Consider the following 26,216-nt stretch of genomic DNA (forward strand, 5'->3'; position numbering starts at 1 on the left):
TATAAAGGATCTGAAAATGAAATTTAATAAAGAAATGTAAATTTTAAGATAATCTTGCTTGTATCAAGGGAAAAATCTTATTCTGAAATTGATGAGAATTGGTTTAAGCTTATGATTAACTTGGGACTTAGCATTGTGAATATGTTGGGTGTTCACTTTATGAAATATTCTCAGTGTCCCCTCTACTTTCTCTGGTTTTGTTCTTGCCATTCTGTGTTTCCTACATCTATACGTTGTCAAGGATTTAAGTTCAGGCTGAAGTTGTTACTTTACCATCCACATCCTCTCATCATTACTTGAATTTTCATCGTCTGTGTTCATTTTCACAGTGCTACAGGACAGACAGCCACCTTCAACGAGTATACATTGTCTACTGAGCAGAACCCCCTATGTCCCCGCACTCATGTGGGTCCTGTTGTTTGTGGGCAGTTTCACTTCTATTTGCAATTTCAAGTGAGGAATTATTTTATGCTTTTCTAAAATCTATAATTTGTACATGAAAGGAAAAGGTAATTTGTCTTCCTGAAGCTGACATTTTGCTCAGTATGATTATCTCCATTCACAAACATTTGGTTCCTTTTTATGGGTGAAAAAAAAATTCCACCCTGTAAATATACAACTTTTTTTTAATCCATTCCTCTGATGTTAGATACCTGTATTGGTTACAGGGCTTAGTGCTTTGAACAGTGTTTCATTATTGATGTGCACGTATCTTAGCAGTGTGTTTATTAAGATTTCCTTGGTCAAATACTGAGGAGTGGGGCATGCCTTGGCATTATGGTAGATTTAACCTAGTGTTTTGTGAGTTCTTCACACTGATTTCCATAGGAGCTTAGTAGCTGGACAGGACTAGTTTACATCCCCACCAGCAGTGCTCAGCAGGGCTCCCTTTTGTTCACACCTCACCAGCATTTGAAGTTTTTTTTTTTTTTAATGACTGACATTCTCACCTGGTGAGATCAAATTTCTTTTTTTTTTAATTTAATTTTATTTATTTATTATATGTAAGTACACTGTAGCTGTCTTCAGACACACCAGGAGAGGGCATCAGATCCCATTGCAGATGGTTGTGAGCCATCATGTGGTTACTGGGATTTGAACTCAGGACCCTTGGAAGAGCAGTCAGTGCTCTAAACCATTGAGCCATCTCACCAGCCCCGAGATCAAATTTCAATGTGACTTTGATGTGCAATTCTCCTATAGCTAGTGTTGTTAAACGTTTTCTGTGTGTTTATGGGCCATTTGTATTTCGCCTTTTTAGAACGTTTCATTTTATTAGCCCTTTTATCGGCTGGGTTGTTTCATTCTTTTAGTTTAACTTTAAAACGTTTTTATATACTGTAGATGTCAATGCTCTTTCAGACTTATAGCTGGCAAAGATTCCTCTCACATTCTGTAAGCTGTCTCTTCATTTAATGAGCTGTTTCATTTACTGCACAGAAGCTTTTTCATTTTATCAGGTGTCATTACTAGTTACTTTTCTGGTTGGTGTGACAATATACATGACAAGAAGCAACTCGAGCGAGTGAGAACGTGTTGACTTCAGCTTAGGCTGTCATGGCAGAGAAAGCATGGTGGCAGGGACATGATGTCACATGGAGGCAGTAGTCTGGAAGTGACGTCAAGCTAGAAAACTTCAGGACCCACTTCTCATGACCCAGTTCCTTCAGCAAAATGCTACCTGAGCGGTTCTCCACCTTTCCAAAGCGGAACTATCAGCCAAGGAGGACCATTTACCACTCCGATCACCACAGTCTATGCTATAAACTCTTGGTATTGTTTTCTGAGTAACTGGAGTTCTCCTAAGAAAGTCCTTGCAGATGCTTAATCTTGGAATGTTTTCCTCCAACAATTTCAGTGTTTTAGATCTTATACTAAGGTCTTCAATCGAATTTGAGTTGATTTAGTACAGGGTAATAAAAGTGGGGGGTTCTGATTTCACCGTTCTCTATTTTGATATTCAGTTTCCCCAGGACATTGCCTTTCTACAATGTACATTTTTGACATTGTTGTCAAAAATTTGGTGAATGTACCTGTGGGGGTTTTTATCTGGAATGTCAAACATCAAAAACTATTTACCATGATCAAATTGTCTTCATTACACAGATGCATAGGATGGTTTAACATGCATAACTCAATAAGTGTAATTCATTGCTTTGTGTAGAAGTCACAGGAGCATCTCAAGAGATACAGAAATGGCCTTTGACAACATCATTTCATGATCAAAAAAAAAAAAGGAAAGGTTAGGGATGAAGAGAGCATACCTCAACATAATAAAGGCCATGTTTGACAAACCTGTAGTAACTGGAGAATAACCAAAGACATTGTCACAAAGATCAGGCATAAGTCATGGAATCCACTCTCTTGACTTTTGTTTACTTGCTTATATTTTGTGTACACTGGTGTTTTGACTGCCTGCGTGTCTGTGTGAGGGTGTCGGATCCCCTGGACAGGAGTTGCAGACAGCCGTGAGCTGCCATGTGGGTGCTGTACATTGCATCTGGGTCCTCTGGAAGAGCAGCCAGTGCTCTTAACAGTCTAGTCATCTCTCCAGCCCCACTCTACACTGCTATTTAATAGAGTATTTGATGTCTTAGCTAGAGCAGTACCACAAGCAAAACAAAAGGTATACAAATAAGAAAGAAGGATGTCTTCCGTCTCTGACTACAGATGATATAATTATATGCATGAGAAACCCTAAAGAAAGACTGTGATGAAACTTAGATCTTATCAGTTTTTAACAAAGTGACAGTATATAAAATTAACATATAAAACCCCACAGCCTTCATATCTACTAATAACAAATGTATTGACAAACCAAAAGCACAACTGTTTTGTGATTGCCTAGGGATAAAAATTGTTATGCTATAAATTGAAACAAAGAGGTGGAGGAGAGCTAGAACGTAAGTCTTAAGACACTGAAGAAGATAAGGAAGGTGGAAAGATTTCACATGCTGTGCTGACTAGTCTGGTGACAACTTCACACAAGATGAGAACCTCAATTGAGAAAACTCCTCCATAAGATCCAGCTGTAAGATGGTTTCTTACTTGGTGATTAATGGGGGAGGGACCAGCTTGTTGTGAGAAGTATCATCCTTGGGCTGGTGATGCTAGATTCTATAGAAAAGCAGGCTGAGCAAGTCAGTAAGCATCACCCCTCCATGACTTCTGTTATCAGCTCCTGCCTGCAGGATGCTGCACTGTTTTGAGTTTCTGCCCTGACTTCCTTCATTGATGAACAGCAATGTGGAAGTATAAGCTGAATAAGACCTTTTCTCCCCAAGTTTCTTTAGTTATAGTGTTTCATCACAGCAATAGTAACACTAAGATATGGCTCATGGACTGAGAAAATTCTTATTTTGAAAACTGCTCCTCTACCAAAAGGAGATATTTAACTCAATCCCTGTCAAATTCCAATGTCATTCTTCACAGAAATAGAAAAAGAATAAAATTCACATGGATACATAAAAGAACCCAGACAGTCAAAGAGATTTTGAGCAGGCCGAATAATGTTAAAGGAGTCAGAGTATTTGATCACAGGTTATTTTGTAGAACCGGTAACAGAACTGTACCGCCACCACACACTTGGCATCCTCTGCAGGGATGTTCACTGGTATAGAGCTCTTCATTTCCATTTCCGTGTTGATCCTGGGTAAAAATTATATTTGATTTTGTATTGCAGTTCTTCTGAATTCATTGTTTCCTGACAACTTTTATGAGTTGTTTTTTTTGTCTTTTGTTTTTTTTTTTTTTTTTTTTTTTTTGGTTTTCTACAGATTTTATGAGATTTTCTGAAGAAATTATTATGGTATCTGCTTAATAATCAGAGGAATGCCTTGTTCCATCTGTTTTTATTGATATGTCTTTTAGGAAATATTTTATCTAAAATACTTTTACATGCACTATCCTTTGGTCACTTTTTGTACCCACTCTCAATTACTCCTAGACCCTCCCTTGCTCACTTCTTACCCAACCTCACCTTCTGCCTCCTCTCTCCCTGTCTGTCTCTTTTATTTCCATTCCTCCCCCTCCTCCAACAAACAAAAGCAAAAACAACAATCAAACCAAAAACCCCAGCAAGACAATGAAAAACTGAAACAAAGAGCCACACCAAAAAAGTCACAAAAAGCTGCGGAGCCCATTTTGTGTTGGCAGGTTCTTCCACACACTTTTGCTCATAAGTGCATTGGAAAGTTATATTGTTTCCTATACTTTCTGGAAGTATATTTGTAGAATTTCTATTTTTCTTTTACTTCATTTATTTATTTATCTTCTTATAGTATCTGCTTTCTAACATTTAAACAGAGTTGGAAAATAATAGATGCAGTATTAAATACATATAAAATTACATATAAAAATAGTATGGGCACTAAGAAAGGCCCATAAGACAAAAATAGAAATTCAGAATGAAGCAAAGAGAAAAGTGTGTCCACTGTACTGTTTGATGAAATGGTTGTGACAGTCATTCATTCATTTTGTTAATTGAACAACTTTATTTTAATAAACAAAGTTAAATGCATAGATTTTAAGCATTTTTGCATAAAAGTATACAAATACATTTTTGTCAGTACTTGTTTTTTTTTTTAAAGGTTTGATAGTGTGCATTAAGATCTTACCAGTTACAATGAGCATAAAGTACATGTAAAACAAGATGTCACCTGGAATTAGTTAAAGTTTTCTTGGTGTGTAATGATTAAGCATAATGGCTTTTCATTTTCTTTCTTTTTTTTTTTTCTTGAACTTCATATAATCTGTGAGTTGTTTCTGGGGTGTTCTGAGCTTTCTGGGGGTTAGTATCCAATTATCAGTGACTGCATATTATGTCTGTTCTTTTGTGACTGGGTTATCTCACTCAAGATGATATTCTCTAGATACATCCATTTTCTTAAGAATTTCATAAAGTCATTGTTTACTCCATTATGTAAATATACCATGATTTTTGTATCCATCTACTGAAGGACATCTGGGTTCTTTCCAGCTTCTGGCTATTATAAACAGGGCTGCTATGAACGTTGTGGTGCATGTGACTTTGTTGTATGTTGGAGTGTCTCTGGGGTATATGACCAGAAGTGGGATAACTGGGTCTTCAGGTAGGACTATGTCCAATTTTCTGAGGAATCACCAGACTGATTTCCAGAGTGGTTTTACTAGTTTACAACCTCACCAATAGTGGAGAAGTGTTCCTCTTTCTCTGCATCCTTGCCAGTTATCTACTGTCATCTGAATTTTTGATCTTAGCCATTCTGACTGGTGTGAAGTGGAATCTCAGGGTTGTATTGATTTGCATTTCCCTGATGGCTAATGATGTTGAGCACTTCCTTAGATGTATGGAACTCACCAATCCCTTTGGTCTATGGCAGCTTCACCTTGCTGTTTTGAAGATCTGTAATGTCACATTTAATTTTAAAAGTGCAGAGACTGAACTAATCTTCACCTTTCCATTAGTGTATACAGCAAGTACAAGTTCCAAGAGTTCAGGGTATGTCGTTTCCCCTGCTCTGATAACCGTGGCTATTCATGGTTTCCTTCGAGTGCTCTGTCAACTGTTTAGCTGTTGCTAAGTTTCATAGATGTATTTTAAAAGTCAACTCTTGGTTGCATCAGGTTTTTCTACTGTTTTTCTTTTTTAATCTTGTGTATTTATGTCCTCATCTTTATTACTTCCTTCTGCTTGGTTTGGGTTTTTATTCCCAGTTCTTTCTATTTCTTTAAATCAGAATCTTACATGAGGTATCTGGGATTTTCAAAGCATGAATGTCCAGTTCTATAAACTCACTCTCAATTTGTGATATGAAGTATTTTTATTTATTTCTACATATTTGATTTTTTTTTCTCTGTAAAGAATCTTATGCAGCTGGACTATCTTAAAACATATTTTTTTTTTTTACTACTTGGATTTTATTTTTACATTTCTACTATTTAATTGTATATGACTCCAAATTCTGTATGGTAGTGATTATTTTAAATCTTTAGATATTTATTTTATTGGTTAGAATATCATCTATTTTGGTAAATTCTTTGTGGATGCTAGAAAAAATAGGTAGCTTGCTTTTACTGTGTAGAATGTGCCCAATAATGTACCAGGTAATATCTGGCTTTGGGACAAAACTTTGTATCATGGCCTTGTTTGATTTCTTGTAAGTTGTACTGCTATACTTGGCCAAGTATAATGGAGGTTTGACATCCTCTAATCCATGAGCATATTTGCCATTCTTGCCCTTGGCCTTGCTAGTATTTGTCTGATGTATTTCTCGGTCTTCTGTTTGTAGAACACTTATTTAGAACTGCTCTTGGTAGATCAGATGCTCCAACAAGTGACCTCATTCCTCTTCACCTACTAAAGTGTGACTAAAGCAGGATCCATGGGCTGTTGTGTAAGCACTGACATGAAGCATTTTGTTATTTTTTGGAGTGAGTTTAACTTGTGGTAAACTTTTAATCACCATTTTCTTTTTGTGAATTCATCACTAAGTGTTTCTGCTCTAATTAGTTTATGGATATGAATATAGCCACTCTTCTTCTTTTGGTTTATGCTTTTTCTTCTATATCCTCTTATTTTCAGTCAACCCACGCCTTTATAGTTGAAGTGAATCATATAGATAGAATGTGGGGCTTTTATATGCCACTGTATAATGCATGCTTTTAATAAGCAGTCTAGACTTTTTACTCCTAATGCAGTTAGTGATCAGTAGTATTCATATTTGCTATTTTATTTTTTACCTTCTGTTGATTTTCTTTGTAGTTCCTTTTTAGTTTCTTTTACTGCCTTCTGGTGGGCTGCTTGGCCTTTCTGAGATAGCTCCTGTGCTTCTGCATGCATGCTTTGTATATACTGACAGCAGTCAATACATAACTCTTGCTCCTGCTCTTCACCATTCCAGGGCATGTGAAAATCTAGCTCCCCTTAAATTTCTTAGTGCTCCCATCTATGACACACTTGTCCCAAATATTCATGTATATTCCTTGATAACCACATCACACAGAGTAATGTTATTTTAATTTCATTTCTGTTTTTTATTTTCTTTTATACTGATGAATGAATCTGGGGCTTTGTGAATGCCAGAAAAATGCATCGTGAGACTAGTTTTGTTTAATTTTTTTTTTTTAGATTAAGCAAGATCTTTTTTTTTTTTTTTGCTTAAAATTATACATTTTTGTCAGTACTGTTTTTTCAGACATTAAAATAAATTTTACATAAAACCATGTGAATATGTTTTTTAGTCAGTACTTGATTTTTTTCAAGGGCTTGACAGTATGCATTGAAAACGTCCTAGTTGCAATAAGCGTAAAGTACATGCAAAACAAAATGCAACATGGAAATAGTCAAAGTCTTCTTGTTTTGTGAATATATGTATATTTTTTGTTTTCTTTATTTCTTGGACTTCATACAGTCTGTGAGTTGTTTCTGGGGGAGTGCAAGCCTCTGGGGTTAGCATCCCACTATCAGTGACTGCATATTATGTCTGTTCTTTTGTGACTGGGTTATCTCACTCAGGATGATCTTCTCTAGATGCAGCCATTTTCTTAAGAATTTGGTTAAGTCATTGTTTCTGGTGGCTGAGTAGTATTCCATTGTGTATATGTACCACAATTTTTGTATCCATTTGTCTTCTGAAGGACATCTGGGTTCCTTCCAGCTTCTGGCTATTATAGATAGAGCCTCTATGAACATTGTGGTGCATATATCTTTGTTGTGTATTAAAGTGTCTCTGGGGTATATGCCCAGAAGTGGAATAGCTGGGTCTTCAGGTAGTACTATATCCAATTTTCTGAGGTATCACCAGACAGATTTCCAGAGTTGTTGTATTAGCTTGCAACCCCACCAACAGTGGAGAAGTGTTCCTCTTTCTCCGCAGCCTCGCCAGCATCTGCTGTCATCTGAGTTTTGGATCTTGGCCAATCTGACTGGTGTGAGGTGGAATCTTAGGGTTGTTTTGATTTGCATTTCCCTGATGGCTAAGGATGTCGAGCACTTCCTCAGATGTTTTTCGGCCATTCGGTGTTCCTCAACTGAAAATGATTTGTTTAGCTCTGTACCCCATTTTTTAATAGGGTTATTTGATTCTCTGGTGTCTAGCTTTTTGAGTTCCTTGTACACCTTGGATATTAGGCCTCTATCTGATGTGGTGTTGGTAAAGATCTTTTCCCATTCTGTTGGTTGCCGTTTTGTTTTCTTGACGATGTCCTTAGCCTTACAGAAACTTTGCAATCTCATTAAGTCCCATTTGTTAATCTTTGACCTTAGAGCTTGAGCCATTGGTGTTTTGTTCAGGAAATTTTCTCCTGTGCCTATGTGTTCTAAGGTTTTCCCTATTTTCTCATCTAATAGTTTCAGTGTATCTGGTTTAATGTGGAGATCTTTAATCCACTTACACTTGAGCTTTGTACAAGGAGATAAGAACGGGTCTATTTTCATTCTTTTGCATGCTGAGTGCCAGTTGGACCAGCACCATTTGTTGAATAGGCTGTCCTTTTTCCATTGAATGTTTACTGCTCCTTTGTCAAAAATCAGGTGACCATATACATGAGGGCTAATTTCTGGATCTTCTATTCTATTCCATTGATCCACTTGCCTCTTTCTGTACCAGTACCATGCAGTTTTCAGCACAATTGCCTTGTAATATAGCTTGAGGTCAGGGATAGTGATTCCCGCAGATGTTTTTTTGTTGTTGAGGATGGATTTTGCTATTCTAGGTCTTTTGTTATTCCATATGAAATTGCACATTGATCTTTCCAATTCCATGAAGAACTGGGTTGGAATTTTGATGGGGATTGCATTGAATCTGTAGATTGCTTTTGGTAGGATGGCCATTTTTAAGATGTTGATCTTTCCAATCCATGAGCATGGGAGATCTTTCCATTTTCTGAGATCCTCCTCAATTTCTTTCTTTAGAGGTTTGAAGTTCTTGTCATACAGGTCCTTCACTTCCTTAGTTAGAGTCACACCAAGGTATTTCATAGTTTTTGTAACGATTGTGAAGGGTACCTTTTCCCTAATTTCTTTCTCCACATGTTTGTCCTTTGAGTATAGGAAGGCTACTGATTTGTTTGAGTTAATTTTGTATCCGGCCACTTTGCTGAACTTGTTTATCAGCTGTAGGAGTTCTCTGGTGGAATTTTTGGGGTCACTCAAGTACACTATCATGTCATCGGCAAAGAGTGATGTTTTTATCTCTTCCTTTCCGATTTGTATCCCCTTGATCTCCTTTTGCTGTCTAATTGCTCCAGCCAGGACTTCCAGTACTATGTTGAATAGGTAGGGAGAGAGTGGGCAGCCTTGTCGAGTCCCTGATTTTAGTGGGATTGCTTCAAGTTTCTCGCCATTAAGTTTGATGTTGGCTGTTGGTTTGCTGTATATTGCTTTTATTATGTTTAAATATGGGCCTTGGATTCCTGTTCTTTCCAGGACTTTTAACATGAAGGGGTGTTGGATTTTGTCGAATGCTTTCTCAGCGTCTAGTGAGATGACCATGTGATTTTGGTCTTTAAGTTTGTTTATATGGTGGATTACATTGATGGATTTCCTTATGTTAAACCATCCCTGCATCCCAGGGATGAAGCCTACTTGGTCATGATGAATGATGGTTTTGATGTGTTCTTGGATTCGGTTTGCAAGGATTTTTTTGAGTATTTTTGCATCAATGTTCATAAGTGAGATTGGTCTGAAGTTCTCTTTCCTTGTAAGGTCTTTGTGTGGCTTAGGTACGAGGGTTATTGTAGCCTCAAAAAATGAGTTGGGTAATATTCCATCTGATTCTATCTTTTGGAATAGTTTGGCGAATATTGGTGTTATATCCCCAATAAATGTCTGATAAAATTCTGCACTGAACCCGTCTGGACCTGGGCTTTTTTTTATTGGGAGGCTTTTGATGACTTCTTCTATTTCTTTAGGTTTTATAGGGTTATTTACATGGTTTACTTGGTCCTGGTTAAACTTTGGGACCTTGTATCTGTCTAGGAATTCGTCCATTTCCTCCAGATTTTTCAATTTTGTGGAGTATAAGTTTTTGTAGTAGGATATGATGATTTCTTGAATTTCCTTAATTTCAGTTGTTATGTCACCACTTTCCTTTCTGATTTTGTTAATTTGGATACTCTCTCTTTGCCCTTTAGTTAGTCTGGCTAGGGGTTTATCAATCTTGTTGATTTTCTCAAGGAACCAACTCTTTGTTTTGTTGATTTTTTCAATGGTTTTTTTTTGTTTCTATTTGGTCTATTTCTGCCCTAATTTTGATTATTTCTTGCCGTCTACTCTTTTTGGGTATATCTGCTTCCTTTTGTTCTAGGGCTTTTAGCTGTGCTGTCAGGTTGCTGATGTGAGCTCTCTCCAGTTTCTTCTTTGAAGCACTTAGGGCTATGAGTTTTCCTCTCAATACTGCTTTCATTGCATCCCATAGGTTTGGGTATGTTGTGTTATCATTTTCGTTGAATTCTAGAAAGTCCTTAATTTCTTTCTTTATTTCTTCTTTGACCCTGCTATCCTTTAACAGAGCGTTGTTTAGTTTCCATGTGTATGTGGGCATTTTGTTGTCTTTGTTGTTGTTAAAGACCAGCCGTAGACCATGGTGATCTGAGAGGATGCATGGGAGTATTTCAATCTTCTTATATCGATGAAGGCTCGTTCTGTGTCCAATTATGTGGTCAATTTTCGAGAAGGTGCCATGGGGAGGTGAGAAGAAGGTGTATTCTTTTACTTTAGGATAGTATGTTCTGTATATATCTATTAATTCTAGTTGGTTCAAAGTCTCTGCTAGTTTTGCAGTGTCCTTGTTCAGTTTCTGTTTCCCTGATCTGTCCATTGGTGAGAGTGGGTTGTTCAAGTCTCCCACTATTATTGTGTGGGGTGAAATGTATTTTTTGAGCTTTAGTAGAGTTTCTTTTATGAATGTGGGTGATTTTTTATTTGGAGCATATATGTTAAGGATTGAGAGTTCCTCCTGACAGATTTCCCCGGTAATGAGTAAAAAGTGTCCTTCTTTATCTTTTTTGATAACTTTTGGTTGGAAATTTACTTTATTCGATATTAGAATAGCCACTCCAGCTTGCTTCTTGGAGCTGTTTGCTTGGAAGTTTTTTTTCCCACCCTTTTACTCTGAGATAGTGTCTGTCTCTGTTTCTGAGATGAGTTTCCTGTATGCAGCAAAAGGCTGGATTTTATTTATGTATCCAGTCTGATAGTCTATGTCTCTTTATTGGGGAGTTGAGAGCATTTATGTTAATAGATATCAAGGAATAATTGTTTCTGTTTCCTGCCATTTTTGCTTTTTTGGGTTGAGTTGTGTCTGTGTTTTTTTCTTCTTTTAGTTTTCTTGTGTAGGAGTTTTCTTGTTTTTACTAGGCTGTATTTTCCCTCCTTGTATTGGGTTTTCCACCTAAAATTCGTTGTAGTGCTGGGTTTGTGGTCAGATATTGTGTGAATTTTGATTTGTCTTGAAATATCTTTGTCTCTCCATCGATGGTGATTGATAGTTTTGCTGGGTATAGCAGCTTGGGCTGGCACTTGTGCTCTCTTAAGGAGTGCATGATGTCTGTCCAGGCTCTTCTAGCTTTCATAGTCTCTGTTGAGAAATCGGGTGTGAGTCTGATTGGTCTGCCTTTATATGTTATCTGACCTTCTTCCCTTACTGCTTTTAGTATTCTTTCTTTACTTTGGGCACTTGATGTTTTTACTATTATGTGTCGGGAGGTATTTCTTTTCTGGTCCAACCTATTTGGAGTTCTGAAGGCTTCTTTTATGCTCGTGGTCATCTCATTCTTGAGGGTAGGGAAGTTTTCTTCTATGATTTTGTTGAAGATATTTACTGTGCCTCTTAGTTGATACTCTTCTCCCTCTTCTATTCCTATTATCCTTAGGTTCGGTCTTCTCATTGTGTCTTGTATTTCCTGGATATTTTGGGTTAGGAGCTTTTTGTTTTTTGCATCTTCTCTGGCTGTTTTGTCTATGTTTGCAATGTTGTCTTCTGCCTCGGAGATTCTCTCCTCGATCTCTTGTAATCTGTTGGAAATGCTTGCTTCTGTGACTCCTGATTTCTTATTTTGGTGTTCTGACTCTAGGGTTATCTCTTTTAGCGCTTTCTTTATTGTGTCAATTTCTGTTTTAATTTCCCTCTTCCATTCCTTTATTTCTTTGGTTCTGTTTTCATCTCGTTCTTTGAGTTCTTTGTGTGTTTTTCTTGTTTCTTCTTTAAAAGCTTCTGAATCTTTTTGCTTTTCCTCCCTTTCTTGTTTAAGTAACTCTATCAGCGTCTTGAGGCATGATTTCAGGTCTGTGTCTTCTTTCTCTGGAGTGTTTGGAATTCCGATATTTGCTACTATTGGAGAGCTGGGTTCTGGTGTTGCTAGATTGCCTTGGTTTTTTTGGGATGTACTCTTTCTCTTTCCTCTTGCCATTTTGTTGTCAGCGATATGTTCTTGCCTTTCCCTTGTATCTGGTCTGTGTCCCTGGTACACTTTCCGTGTGCACTCTGCAGAGATCTTTCTACTCCCCGGCAGCCCAGGTTCTGGGTGGCAGCTGGGCCAGGCTCCGCTCTGCATACTGAAGTCGCCTCCGGGTGGGAACAGACGTTCCTAAGATCTGTTCCTGGTCACAGATGCTCAGCCTCTCCGAGGCACCTTTCCGGCTGGCAGGTGGGCCAGGCTCTGCTCTGCGTCCTGAAGTCGTCTCCGGGTAGGAACAGAGGTTCCTAAGATCTGTTCCCGGTCCCAGTTGTTCAGCCTGTACGAGCCGCCTTTCTGGCTGGCTGTTGGGCCAGGCTCTGCTCTGTGTCCTGAAGTCGTCTCCGGGTGGGAACAGAAGTTCCTAAGATCTGTTCCCGGTCACTGGATCAGGGAGGACAAGGCAGGTCAGGGCAGGGGGTGCCCTTTCCGCGTGCACTCCGCAGAGATCCCTCTGCTCCCCCGCAGCCTAGGTCTCCCACTCACCAGTTGCTCAGCCTGTACGAGCCGCCTTTCCGGCTGGCAGTTGGGCCAGGCTCCGCTCTGCGTCCTGAAGTTGTCTCCGGGTGGGAACAGAAGTTCCTAAGATCTGTTCCAGGTCACAGTTGCTCAGCCTGTACGAGCCGCCTTTCCGGCTGGCAGTTGGGCCAGGCTCCGCTCTGCCTGTTTAATTTTTAATTGACATAAATTGAGCATATTTATGTGGTCATGAGTACATGAATCCTGTAATGATGAAATCACATTAATTAGTATATCCACCACCTTAAACCTACATGGTTTCTTTGTGGTTAAATACTTAAACTTCTTTCTGGCTACTTACATCCTTTTTTTCCTTTAACGACCCAGCATCAGTTGAAAACTGAAGAAAAGAATGAATATTATGTTCAACTCTTTCTGTTTTCCTTTCTGGTCCCCGGCATCTTCTTGTGTGGTCTCCTAATATTTGAAGAACTTTTTCAGGAACATTCTTGGTATCTGTTGTCCTTTCTGTTTTCCTTCACCCATGAATGGAATGTATGCTGCTTTTTGTTGACCTGCTGGTTTCTGATGAGAAAATCCCTGCCTGGGGCTAGCACCTAGAAAAGGACCCCACACTTAAGTCTTCAGAGAAGTGGTTCTAACTCTCCCAGTGCCACCATTCTTAAATATCATTCCTCATGATTATGGGGACCCTCAACCATAAACTTATCTTCATTGTCACTTCATAACATTCATTTTGCTAGTTATTAGGTATAATGTAAATATCTGTGTTTTCCAGTGATGGCCTCCCATAAAAGAGTTGTTCAACCACCAAAGGAGGGCCTAACCCATAGTTTGATAACTACCATCTTAGAATGGCATTCTTTTGGAGGTTGGTGAATTTCATCTGTTATTTCTCTGAATATCTTTTTCCCCTCTTTCCTCATTCTCCTTCAGGTGACACATGTTAGATCTTTGTCATGTGGGGTCCTAGGAATTTGTTCTTTATACTTTTTCAGTTTGCTTTTCTCTCAGTGATATTTTCTTATCTTTTCTAGACATCTTCAAGTTTGTGATGCTTTCTGCACAATTCTCTTATGTTACCAGGCTCATCAGTTAGCTTTATCTTGAAGTCATTACATTTTTACTACACACTCACCAGGTACAACTGTTTATGGGCTGATGCTCTTTGGAAGAAGCTACTTTTCTCCAGTTGTTTACAGTGTTTATAATTGCTTCCTAAGTAGTCTTTTAGGATGGCTGTTTCAAAATGTCTGTTGGATGATGTCAGGATCTACATCGCTGGAAAGGTACCTGTTAATGTTTTTTCTCACTTGAGGAGAGGCATGTTTGTGAATATTAGCATGTCTGCATCCTATTTAAACCATCAGTTGGAGAAGGCCCTAATGGTGCTGGTGAGGACAGGGCAGGTGCATTTGAAGCTTACATATTTTACTAGACCTCTACTCATGCTGGTTCATGTTACTGCTAAGTGGGGTCATTCTGCCCTCCCCACAGGATTTCCACCAGGTGAAGGGCTGCACTGTTGTTTTGTTTTTTGGTTTTTTTTTCCTCCAGATAATCCCTATTGCTCTACTGACCATGTGGGAGCATGGCCTTACCATACATGGCAGGTTACAGAGCAAAAAAGTGCTTATTTCCTGTAGTTCCCAGGAAACTGCAGTAGCTTTTCCAGTAGTCATCCAGTTGGAAAGCCAGAGATCTTGTTGCATGGAAAAAGAGGTGGAAGTCCTCATGCTTCTCCATCAACTCCACAGGAAGAGAATTCGGCACAGCCTGAAGAGGTAGAAATCCTGGCTCTCTCTGGCCTTTGCCAAAGAGGTAGAATAAAACTTCCCTGTAGTATTTGCTTGTTTCTTAGTAGTTACTACTTACACGATTTCTGCCTACCTATACTCCCCTTCACTGTTCCTTTGGCTACAGCAGGCTTTTCCTGGGAATCCTTTCCTTTTGGAAATCTACTGTCCATTGTGTTTCCCATGAGCCAGCATCCCAGAGGGTACATAGAAGATGGGGGAAGGCAGCTCATTGCCATGCCATATTTTAGGGTTCTCAGCTGCCTTGCTGTTCCTGTGCTTTTTTGTTCTCCTTTATTCTTGGCTGTGCTGGGATGGGAATGTCGGCTGGAAGCAATGTCTTCTTTATCTTGCTTCAGAACCAAGAGTCTGCTTGATAGTTTCTTGAGAATAACATAATTAAATCCTATTTTCTAGCAGACCCCTGTGTGTTGTGTGGTTAGGTTTTCCCTGGTCAAAAACATTTCATGTTTGTTGATAGCTTGACACAAGCTAGAGATACTTGGGAAAGGGGAACTTTAACTGAAGATTGGTTGATAGACATGGCTGCAGTGGTGGGGGCATTTCCTTCATTGCTAATTGATGTGAACAGACCTGAATCCACTTGGGTGGTACCTTTCCTACACCAGTGATTATAAGCTGTATTTCAGATAGTTGAGCAAGCCAGTCACAAACTGGCCAATAAGCAACATTCCTCCTCTGCTTCAATCGCCTCCCTTGAGTTCCTCATTGTGGGTTATAACATGTGAGATGAAAGAAATCCCTTCTTCTTCAAGTTCTTTATGACACAGAGCAAACAGGAACAGAAAGAAAACGAGAATAGAAATTGTGTTGAGTATTGTGTCGTTGTTTGGGAGGAAGGTTGTGAAAACATTTGGGACACTAGTTTGAAAAGTTAGCCAAGGCCACTGGGAACAGCAGAGATCCAGGGACATAGGCCTTGTGAGACTGGGCTTCCAGTAGCCAAGGCACAGAGAGGTCTGGGTCGAGTGCATGGAAAGCGCCCCCCTCCACATTGATTCAGGGGAATAGGAACTCTGCCATAGGGACTCAGTTTCCATCCAGAAGGCCCGTGTATGCGGACCAAACGCTCAGGCCATCTGCCACTAGGAACAGCGGAGATCCAGGGACACAGGCCAGGTACACAGGAGAGACAGGAACCAATCACTGACAAAAAGACCACATATAACCACAGACAACAGATGGCAAAAGGAAAGCAAAAGAACTTACCTAATGGAAACCAAGACAAGCTGGCAACACCAGAACCCAGCTCTCACATCACAGCAAAGAGCAGAATGCCAAACACTCCAGAAAAAGAAGATTCAGACCCGAAATCATACCTCAAGATGATGATAGAGATCCTTAAACAAGAACAGGAGAAAAAGCATAAAGAAATAGAAGCTTTTAAAGAGGAAACACAAAAAAACACTCAAAGAAATCAAAGAACTAGAGGAAAACAGAACCAAAGAGATGAAGAAATTGAAGAAGGAATTTAAAATGGAAATGGAAACCATAAAGAAAACACTAAAAGAAACAACCCTGGAAGTAGAAAACCTAAAAAAGAAATCAGGAGTCACAGATGCAAGCATCTCCAACATGCTACAAGAGATGGAAGAGAGAATCTCAGGGGCCAAAGACAACATTGAAAACATAGACAAAACAATCAGAGAAGATGCAAAAGCCCAAACGCTCCTAACCCAAAATGTCCAGGAGATCCAGGACACAATGAAATGACCAAATCAAAGGATAATAGGAATAGAAGAAGGTGAAGGATGTCGACTAAGAGGCACAGTAAATATCTTCAACAAAATCGTAGAAGAAAAATTCCCTACCTTTAAGAATGAGATGACCATAAGCATAAAAGCAACCTATAGAATTCCAAATAGATTGGACCAGAAAAGAAATTCCTCCCAACATATAATAGTCAAAACACCAAGTGCTTAAAGCAAAGTAAGAATACAAAAAGCAATAAGAAAAAAAGGTCATGTAACATAAAAAGGCAGGCCATTCAGAATCACACCTGACTTCTCAACAGAGACTATGAAAGCTAGAAGATCCTGGACAGACATCATACAGACTCTAAGAGAACACAAGTGTCAGCCCAAGCTGCTATAACCAGCAAAACTCTCAATCACCATAGATGGAGAGACGAAGATACTCCAGGACAAAACTAAATTTACACAATATCTGACCACAAACCCAGCATACAACCAATTATAGGTGGAAAACCCAATACAAGGAGGAAAACTACATCCTAGTAAAAACAAGAAAATACCTAATCAAGAAAACCAAAAGAAGAAAGATACACAGGCACAAATCTACCTCAGAAAACAAAAATAGCAAGAAACAGCAACCATTATTCCTTAATATCTGTTAACATAAATGGAATCAATTCCCCAATAAAAAGACATAGGCTATGAGACTGGATACATAAACAAAACCCAGCATTTTGCTGAATACTGGAAACTCATCTCAGAGACAAAGACACTATCTCAGAGTAAAAGGTTGGGAAAAAACCTTCCAAGCAAACGGCCCCAAGAAGGAAGCTGGAGTGGCCATTCTAAATTTGAATAAAGTAGATTATCAACCAAAAGTTATCAAAAAAGATAAGGAAGGACACTTTTTACTCATTACTGAGGAAATCTGTCAGGAGGAACTCTCAACCCTTAACATATATGCTCCAAACACAAGAGCACCCATATTCATAAAAGAAACTCTACTAAAGCTCAAAAAATACATTGCACCCCAAACAATAATAGTTGGAGACCTCAACACCCCACTCTCATCTATGGACAGATCATGGAAACATAAACTGAACAAGGACACAGTGAAACTAGCAGAGATTATGAAACAATTGTAATTAATAGACATCTACAGAACATTTCATCCTAAAACAAAAGACTACACCTTCTTCTCAGCACCTTATGGCACCATATTATGTGACCATATAATCGATCACAGAACAAGCCTCGATAGATATAAGAATATTGAAATACTCCCATGCATCTTATCAGATCACCATGGTCTAAGACTGGTCTTTAATAAGAACAAAGACAATAAAAAGGCCATATACACATGGAAACTATACAATGCTCTATTAAACAATAGCATGGTCAAGAAATAAAGAAAGCAATAAAGGATTTTGTAGAATTTAATTAAAGTGAAAACACAACATACCCAAACTTATGGGATGCAATGAAAGCAGCACTGAGAGGAAACCTCAAAGCTCTGGGTGCTGCCAAAAAGAAACTGGAGATAGCATACACTAGCAACTTGACAGCACAGTTGAAAGTTCTGGAACAAAAGGAAGCAGATACACCCAAGAGGAGTAGATGGCAAGAAATAATCAAACTCAGAGCAGAAATTGACCAAATAGAAACAAAAAGAACCATTCAAAGAATCAACAAAACCAAGAGCTGGTTCTTTGAGAAAATTAACAAGATTGATAAACGCTTAGCCAGACTAACTAGAGGGCAAAGATAGAGTATCCAAATTAACAAAATCAGACAGGAAAGTGGAAACATTATAACTGACACTGAGGAAATTCAAGAAATTAGCAGATCCTACTACAAAAGCCTATACTCAACAAAGCTGGGAAATCTGGAGGAAATGGATGAATTCCTAGACAGATACCAGATACTAAAGTTAAACCAGAACCAGGTAAACCATCTAAAAATTCCATAACACCTAAAGAAGTAGAAGCAGTCATCAAAAGCCTGCCAACAAAATAGAGACCAGGTCCAGATGGGTTCAGTGCAGAATTCTATCAGACATTTATTAACGACCTAACACCAATAGTCTCCAAACTATTTTACAAAATAGAGTCAGATGGAACACTACCCAAATCCTTTTTTGAGGCTACAATAACCCTTGTTCCTAAACCACACAAAGACCCTACAAGGGAAGAGAACTACAGACCAATCTCAATTATGAACATTGATGCAAAAATACACAACAAAATCCTTGCAAACCGAATCCAAGTACACATCAAAACGATCATTCACCAAGATCAAGGAGGCTTCATCCCTGGAATGCAGGGAGGGTTTAACATATGAAAATCCATCCACATAATCCATCATATAAACAAACTCAAAGAAAAAAAACCACATGGTCATCTCACTAGATGCTGAGAAAGCATTTGACAAAATTCAACACCCCTTCATGTTAAAAGTCTTGGAAAGAATAAGAATCAAAGACCCATACCTAAACATAATAAAAGCAATATACAGCATACCGACAGCCAACATCAATCTTAACGGTGGGAAACTTGAAGCAATCCTACTAAAATCAGGGAGTAGACAAGGCTGCCCACTCTCCCCCTACCTATTCAACATAGTACTGGAAGTCCTGGCCAGATCAATTAGACAGCGAAAGGAAATCAAAGGGATACAAATTGGAAAGGAAGAAATAAAAACATCACTATTTGAAGAGGACATGATAGTGTACTTATATGACCCCACAAATTCCACCAGAGAACTACAGGTGATAAACAAGTTCAGCAAAGTGGCTGGATATAAAATTAACTCAAACTCGTCAGTAGCCTTCCTCTACTCAAAGGACAAACATGCAGAGAAAGAAATTAGAGAAAAGATTCGTTTCACAATAGTCAAACAATATGAAATACATTGGTTTGACTTTAACTAAGCAAGTGAAGGACCTATATGACAAGAACTTCAAAACTCTGAAGAAGGAAATTGAGGAAGATCTCAGAAAATGGAAAGATCTCCCATGCTCATGGATTGGAAGAATCAACATTGTAAAATTGGCCGTATTACCCAAAGCAATCTACAGATTCAATGCAATCCCCATCAAAATTCCAATCTAATTCTACATAGAGTTGGAAGGAGCAATGTTCTGGAATAACAAAAAACCTAGAGTAGCGAAATCCATTCTCAACAACAAGAAAACATCAGCAGGAATCACCATCCCTGACCTAAAGCTATATTACAAGGCAATTGTGCTAAAAACTGCATGGTACTGGTACAGAGATAGGCATGTGGATCAATGGAATAGAACACAAGTTCCATAAATGAGCTCTCACATATATAGTCTGTTTATTTTTGACAAAGGAGGTGTAAACATTCAATGAAAAAAGGACAGTGTCATCAACAAATGGTGTTGGTCCAACTGCCACTAACTCAGCATGCAGAAGAATGAAAATAGACCCTTTCTTATCTCCTTGTACAAAGCTCAAATGCAAGTGGTTCAAAGATCTCCACATTATACCAGGTACACTGAAACGATTAGAAGAGAAAGTAGGGAAAACCTTAGAACACATAGGCACAGGAGAAAATTTCCTGAACAGAACACCAATGGCTCATGCTCTAAGGTCAAATATTGACAAATGTGACTTATGAGATTGCAAAGTTTCTGTAAGGCTAAGGACACTGTCAAGAAAACAAAACATCAGCCTACACGTTGGGAAAAGATCTTTACCAACACCATGTCTGATAGAGGCATAATATCCAAGGTATACAAAGAACTCCAGAAGGTAGACGCCAGAGAATCAAACAACCCTATAAAAACGGGCTACAGAGATAAACAAAAAGTTCTCAATTAAGGAATATCGAATGGCTGAGAAGCATCTAAGGAAGTGCTCAACATCCTTTGCCACCAGGGAAATGCAAATCGAAACAACCCTGAGATTCCACCTCACACCAACCAGAATGGCTAAGATAAAAAATTCAGAGGACAGCAGATGCTGGTGAGGATGCAAAGAAAGAGGAACACTTCTCCACTGTTTGTGGGGTTGTAAAGTGGTACAACTACTCTGGTAATCAGTCTGGCAGTTTGTCAGCAAATTGGACATAGTACTACCTGAAGACCCAGTTATTTCACCTCTGGGCATATACCCCAGAGACGCTCCAACATACAACAAAGTAACATGCACCACAATGTTCATAGCAGCCCTATTTATAATATCCAGAAGCTGGAAAGTATCCAGATGTCCTTCAGTAGATTAATAGATACAAAAATTGTGGTACATTTACACAGTGGAGTACTACTCAGCTGTCAGAAACAATGACTTTATGAAATTCTTAAGAAAATGGATGCATCTAGAGAATATCATCCCGATTGCGGTAAACCAGTCACAAAAGAAGAGACATAATATGCAGTCAGTGATAATAGGAAACTAACCCCAAAAAGCTCTGAGCACCCCAGAAACAACTTACAGATTATATGAAGTTCAACAATACCAAAGGCCAAAAAGAAAATTCATTATGCTTAATCTTTACACCCCAAGAAAACTTTGACTAATTCCAGGTTACATCTTGTTTTACATGTACTTTATGCTCATTGTAACTAGTAAGATTTTAAGGCATACTATCAAACCTTTAAAAAAGTCAAGTGCTGACAAAATGTATTCATATACTGGTATGCAAAAATGCTTTTAAAATCTGTACATTTATCTTTTTTTAAAAAGTAAATTGTTCAATTAAAAAAAGGAGAAGTTAGCAGAGCATTCAGAATTCAGGGGGCTATTCTGCGGGGACTGAGAAAATAACAACGTTGAGAGCAATGCAGACAATGGCCATGTGGTTTTTGAAGTTTTTCAGGGAAGCAAAGACTATGAGGGCTGTTTGTGTGGCATGTGTTGAGTTAACCAGAGAAAAGGGCTAAAGGGCTGGCTTAATGTTGATGAGCACTTGTTGCTCTTCAGTCGGCAGCACCCACAGGACAGCTGACCACCATCTCTGCAGCTCTAATTGCAGGATCTCTTGTTCTCATCTAGCCTGTATGGGACCTGCATGCATGTGCTGTATGGCAACCATGCAGGCAAAACACACGTAAAAAGTAAACGTAAGTAAATAATTTATAAGTAGATTTTGGAAGTGAACTGAGCTTGCTTTACTGGGATGAGAGATGTTATCTGCTGGCACTGAGCAATCAGCTGTGCTTCACAGAGATCAGCATCAGTGAAGTGAGACATAGGAAGTATTGCCTCTGTGTCAGCTATGGTCTGGAAGGACCAAGGCAGTACATCAACCTGGCAGCAGGACTCAACACTAATGTATAAAAATTGCCAAAACAGCATATAAACAGACACATCATCAATGGAATTAAATTGAGGTTCCAGACATAAACCTATGGACACCAGATTTTTTTTTTTTGGTAAAGAATCCAGAAATGTACAACAGGAAAATCATAGACAACATCTTCAACAAATGTTGCTGGTCTACCAGGGTGTTGGTACACTGAAGAGTAAAAATAGATCCTTATCTATCACGCTGCACAAAACTCAAATGCAAAGACCTCAATGTAAAACCAGATGCACTGAACCTGATAGGAGAGAGTGGAGAATAGGCTGGAATTAATTGGCACAGGAGACAGCTTCCTGAACCAATAGCTCAGGCACTAAGATAAAAAAATTAATAAATGGAACCTCATGAGATTGAAAACTTCTGTTAAGGCAAAGAACACTGTCAATAGGATACTAGTAACCTACAGAATGGGAAAAGACTTTCATCAACTTCACATCTGACAGAGGTCTACTATCCAAAATACGTAGACAACCCAATCTAGACATCAACAATCTAAATAATTCAATTAGAAAATGCAGTACATATCTGAACAGAATTCTCAACAGAGGTGTATCAAATGGCTGAGAAATGTTTTTTTTTAAATGTTCAACATTCTTAGCCATCAGGGAAATATAAATCAAAATGACTTTGAGATTTCATCTTATACCTAACAGAATGGCTAAGAATAAATCAAAAATGACAGCTCACACTGACAAGGATAGAACAAGGGAAAACACTCTACCACTGTTGAGAATTCAAATTTATATAATCACTTTGGATGTCAATATGGCAGTTTCTCAGAAAATTGGTACTTTGTCTACCTCAAGACTTAGATACTCCACATTGGGTCATATACCCAAAGGTTGTTTCACCATACCACAATGATGCTTGCTCAACTATGTTCATAGCAGCTTTATTCATAATAGCCAGAAACTGAAAACAACCTAGATATCCCTCAATTAAAGAATGAATAAAGAAAATGTGGCACATTTACACAATGAAGTATTACTCAGCTATTAAATAAGAGACATTATGAAATTTGCAGTCAAATGGATTGGGACTAGAAAAAAATGTTCTGAGTGAGATAACTCAGACTCAGGAAGACAAACATGTTATGCCCTCATTTATAAGTGGATATTAGCTGAAAAATAAAAGATAATCATGCTACAGTACACAAACCCAGACAGGTTAAGTAAAAATGAGGCTTTAATGGGTCTGGAGAGATGGGATCTTCATGAGAAAGAGAAATACAATATATTTTTCAGGTAGACTGAGGCTTGGTTGGGCTGGGAACAGGAGGCATCAGGTGGAAATTTGGTGTCATAGAAACCCCATGAAATATACATTAGTAACCCTAGCCAACAGAACTAATAATGGTGAACAAGGATCCTGAAATGACCATCTTTTGTAACCAGCCAAGGCCTTAATGGGGGGGGGATTAGAATACCAACGTAGCCATAAAACCTTTGACCTACAGGTTGTCTTGCCTGCAGGAAGTGAACCAGAGACTTCATCCAACAATTGATGGGAACAGATGCAGAGTACCACATACATTAGGTGGAGTTTGGGGTGTTGTGCAAAGGAGGAAAATGGAAGAAATAGAGAAACTAGAGGGCTCAGGAACACACCATGAAAGCATGGCTCACAAAATCAACTTACTGGGACTCATGGGGACTCAGAGGTTAGTGAGCCTGTGTGGGTCTGATATAGGCCCCCTACATATATGTTATAGCTTAGTAGCTTGTTGATCTAATCCTAATAGTGGGAGCAGGGGCTGTCCCTGACTCTCCTACCTACCCTTGGGAACTTTCCTCCCTACTCGGTTGCCTTGTCCAGCCTTGCTGTGATGGTATGTTCCTGGTCTTATTGTAGCTTGTTATACTGCGCTTGGTTGATGTCCCTGGGATTCCTGCTCCTTTCTGATGGGAGGCAGAGGGGCATTGGTCTTGGGGAGAGAGGAGTTGCAGGAGAAGAGACTGGGGGAAGATGAGGGAGGGGAACCAATGTCAGGATGTAATGTATGAGAGAAGAATTAAGAACAAATGAGTTGGAAAGCATGAAGGGGTCATGGAGAACAGCTAAGGCTACTGAGTTTGAGTTATGATTAAAATAATTGTTTTTTAATATATAGGCTTTCCCCTTTTGGTATAAAACAGACAAACAAACAAAAATGTGTTTAGCTTCTTTCTCACTTTTACAAGAGTCCACAGTTAAAAGACCTGAATTTTTGAAGAAATCCTGAACTTTTAAAGTATTGACACGTTAAAAGACTGCCAGACTTTTCAAAGCTGGGCGGTGTTTTATACTGCGATATTGCTAGTCTGACATATAAGAGATGATCAAGAAAGAAAAGATTCTGATTCAACAGTGAGGTGTTTGTGTGCCAAGTTGACAAGATGTGAATTTTACTACTTGACACACACCAGAGACACTTGTGGAAAGGGAGCCCCAAGTGCAGACTTTCCTTTATCAGTTTGTGTTGTGAGCATGTCTGTGGGGGCACTTTCTTGATTCCCAATTGATGTAGGGGGACCCAGACCTCTGTAGGAGCAATATCACTAGGCAGACACGCAGGCCTGTACTGTAGGAAAAAAGGTATCTGAGAAAGTTAGAGGGAACAAGCAAGTAATTATTGTTCTTGCATTTGGGTTTCAGCTTAATCGCCTCACACGAGTTCCTGCTTCAGTTTCTCTTGCTGATGAAGCGTAACCTGCAAGATGAAATAAACCCACTTTCTCCAAATTGTCTTTAGATATACATAGTATTTGTCACAGTACCAGAAAGAAGTCAAAACACTGTGTAGGCTTTCTCTGGCTTTGTGCACTATTGAACCCTGTCACATGGTATGGGTCAGACAGATGCCTGGATAAAGAAGCAGGAACCGTGGTTCGGGTTTAGTTGAGGACTCACCTATAGCTCCTCATAATAGCTTTCATAATTGGCTGAATGCCTACCTCCACTTCCCATTTGTACCTCACCAAATGCCGAGGGAGGTCATGTTGTCTGTTTATCTTCTTCAGAGAAGAGGTGGCCTTCTCTTTCAATTCTACCTTCCAACTCCCCTTCCCCCCCTTGATTTATGTTAAAGAGACTTTATGAGTGGATGGAAATGTGACCTCCTTTGGAAGTCTATAGGATGACAATTGCAACTTGTCATAGCTGACAGAAACATCTAGAGATTATTTTTTGAGAGAGAAGGATGATAGAAATTGAACCCAGATTTTTATACATGCCAGACAAGTGCTGTACCAGGGATTTAAATAGTGGCACTGTGTAAAATTTGTGAGGAGTTGATGGAGTCTTGAGCAAATATATATTGTTAAAATGAACACAGCACAGTGTCCAGACTCATGGGGATGACAGGGCTTTCCCTGGATCAGGTCTAGAGAAATGGTAAAACCTTCCCCTAGTCATGTGTGGATGTTGACTGTATGCAGAAAATGTGGATCCCAGCTTCCTCCTCTGGGATGTTTACAACCTCAGACTGCTTCCTTATAGAAGTCTCCCACTGAGATTATCTAAACCCACCTGCCTTCCTTTTTAGCTGTATACACTAAAAAATGCCTCCTTATTCAGTTGTATACAGAAACCTGCCTCATGGATTCAGATGTATAAAATAAACATGCCAAGTTTCCAGAGAACTGCTGGTGTGTCTTCATCAGAGCACAGAGCCGACCTGACCTGTGTCTCTGTGTTTATTCTTTCTTTATTCTCTATGGCCCCAGTTGAGCCAGTCTCTAAGTTGAGCAGATCAGAACAAATGGCACCCAAACAGGGACACCTGTCTGCAGAGAACTCACATGTCAAATGAGGGAACATTCCCATGAGAAGCTTAAGAATAAAGGCAAAGGGAGTGGTGCTCCTGTAACTCTGGGCATTGGGTGTAAACCAAGAGCCACATAGAACCTAGAAATACACAGTCACACCTTAAAACTGTAAGATCTTATGGAACATCAGAAATAGGGTAAAAATATTACAGTTCCATCAATTCTTAGACTACTACATTCAGGAAACTTCTACTAAGATTAGCTGAACCCACCTCCTGTTCAAGTGTGTACAATAAGCCTATATCCACATTCAGCTGCACATAATAAACCCGTCTCCTACATTCAGATGTAAAAAGTAAACACTGCTGGTGGAGCAGAGACTGTGTGTCTGCATGCCTATCCTTACATTATTTTTTAGTAACATAAAATATAAAGTATCTGCATCTTTTAGTTCTCTCTAGATACCAGAGGCCATAACCGTCTCTCTATTTTTCAGATTGGGCTTCCCTATGATGCTCATGTCCTGCACCATTGGGATGTGCTATCTCCTGATTGCTCACGTTGTGGTGGGTTGGAATTAACAGCTAGCCAGCTGTCATTTGCAGACCAAGAGAAAGTCGATCATCACCAGCATCAGGTGGAAGATTTCCCCACAGCACCTCGGAAGAAGAAGCTCACCATAACATACATGGAAGCAGAACAGTATTCTTAATAAC

At 39.0% G+C, this 26,216-nt stretch overlaps 1 protein-coding gene across 1 annotated transcript in view; it reads left to right on the forward strand.

The window, feature by feature from the left end:
- The window catches only part of OCA2 (OCA2 melanosomal transmembrane protein), a gene marked incomplete at both ends in the record, with an annotated part of 280,886 nt that extends 254,805 nt beyond the window's left edge, over positions 1 to 26,081 (forward strand). The window contains one exon of the mRNA XM_080915069.1: positions 25,997 to 26,081. Coding sequence (XP_080771195.1) covers positions 25,997 to 26,081 — 85 coding nt within the window. The remainder of the gene's footprint in view (positions 1 to 25,996) is intronic.
- Positions 26,082 to 26,216: the final 135 nt, after the last annotated feature.

Source organism: Micromys minutus (genome assembly GCF_963924665.1).
Source record: "Micromys minutus genome assembly, chromosome: 3".
NCBI classification, from domain to species: Eukaryota; Metazoa; Chordata; class Mammalia; order Rodentia; family Muridae; genus Micromys; species Micromys minutus.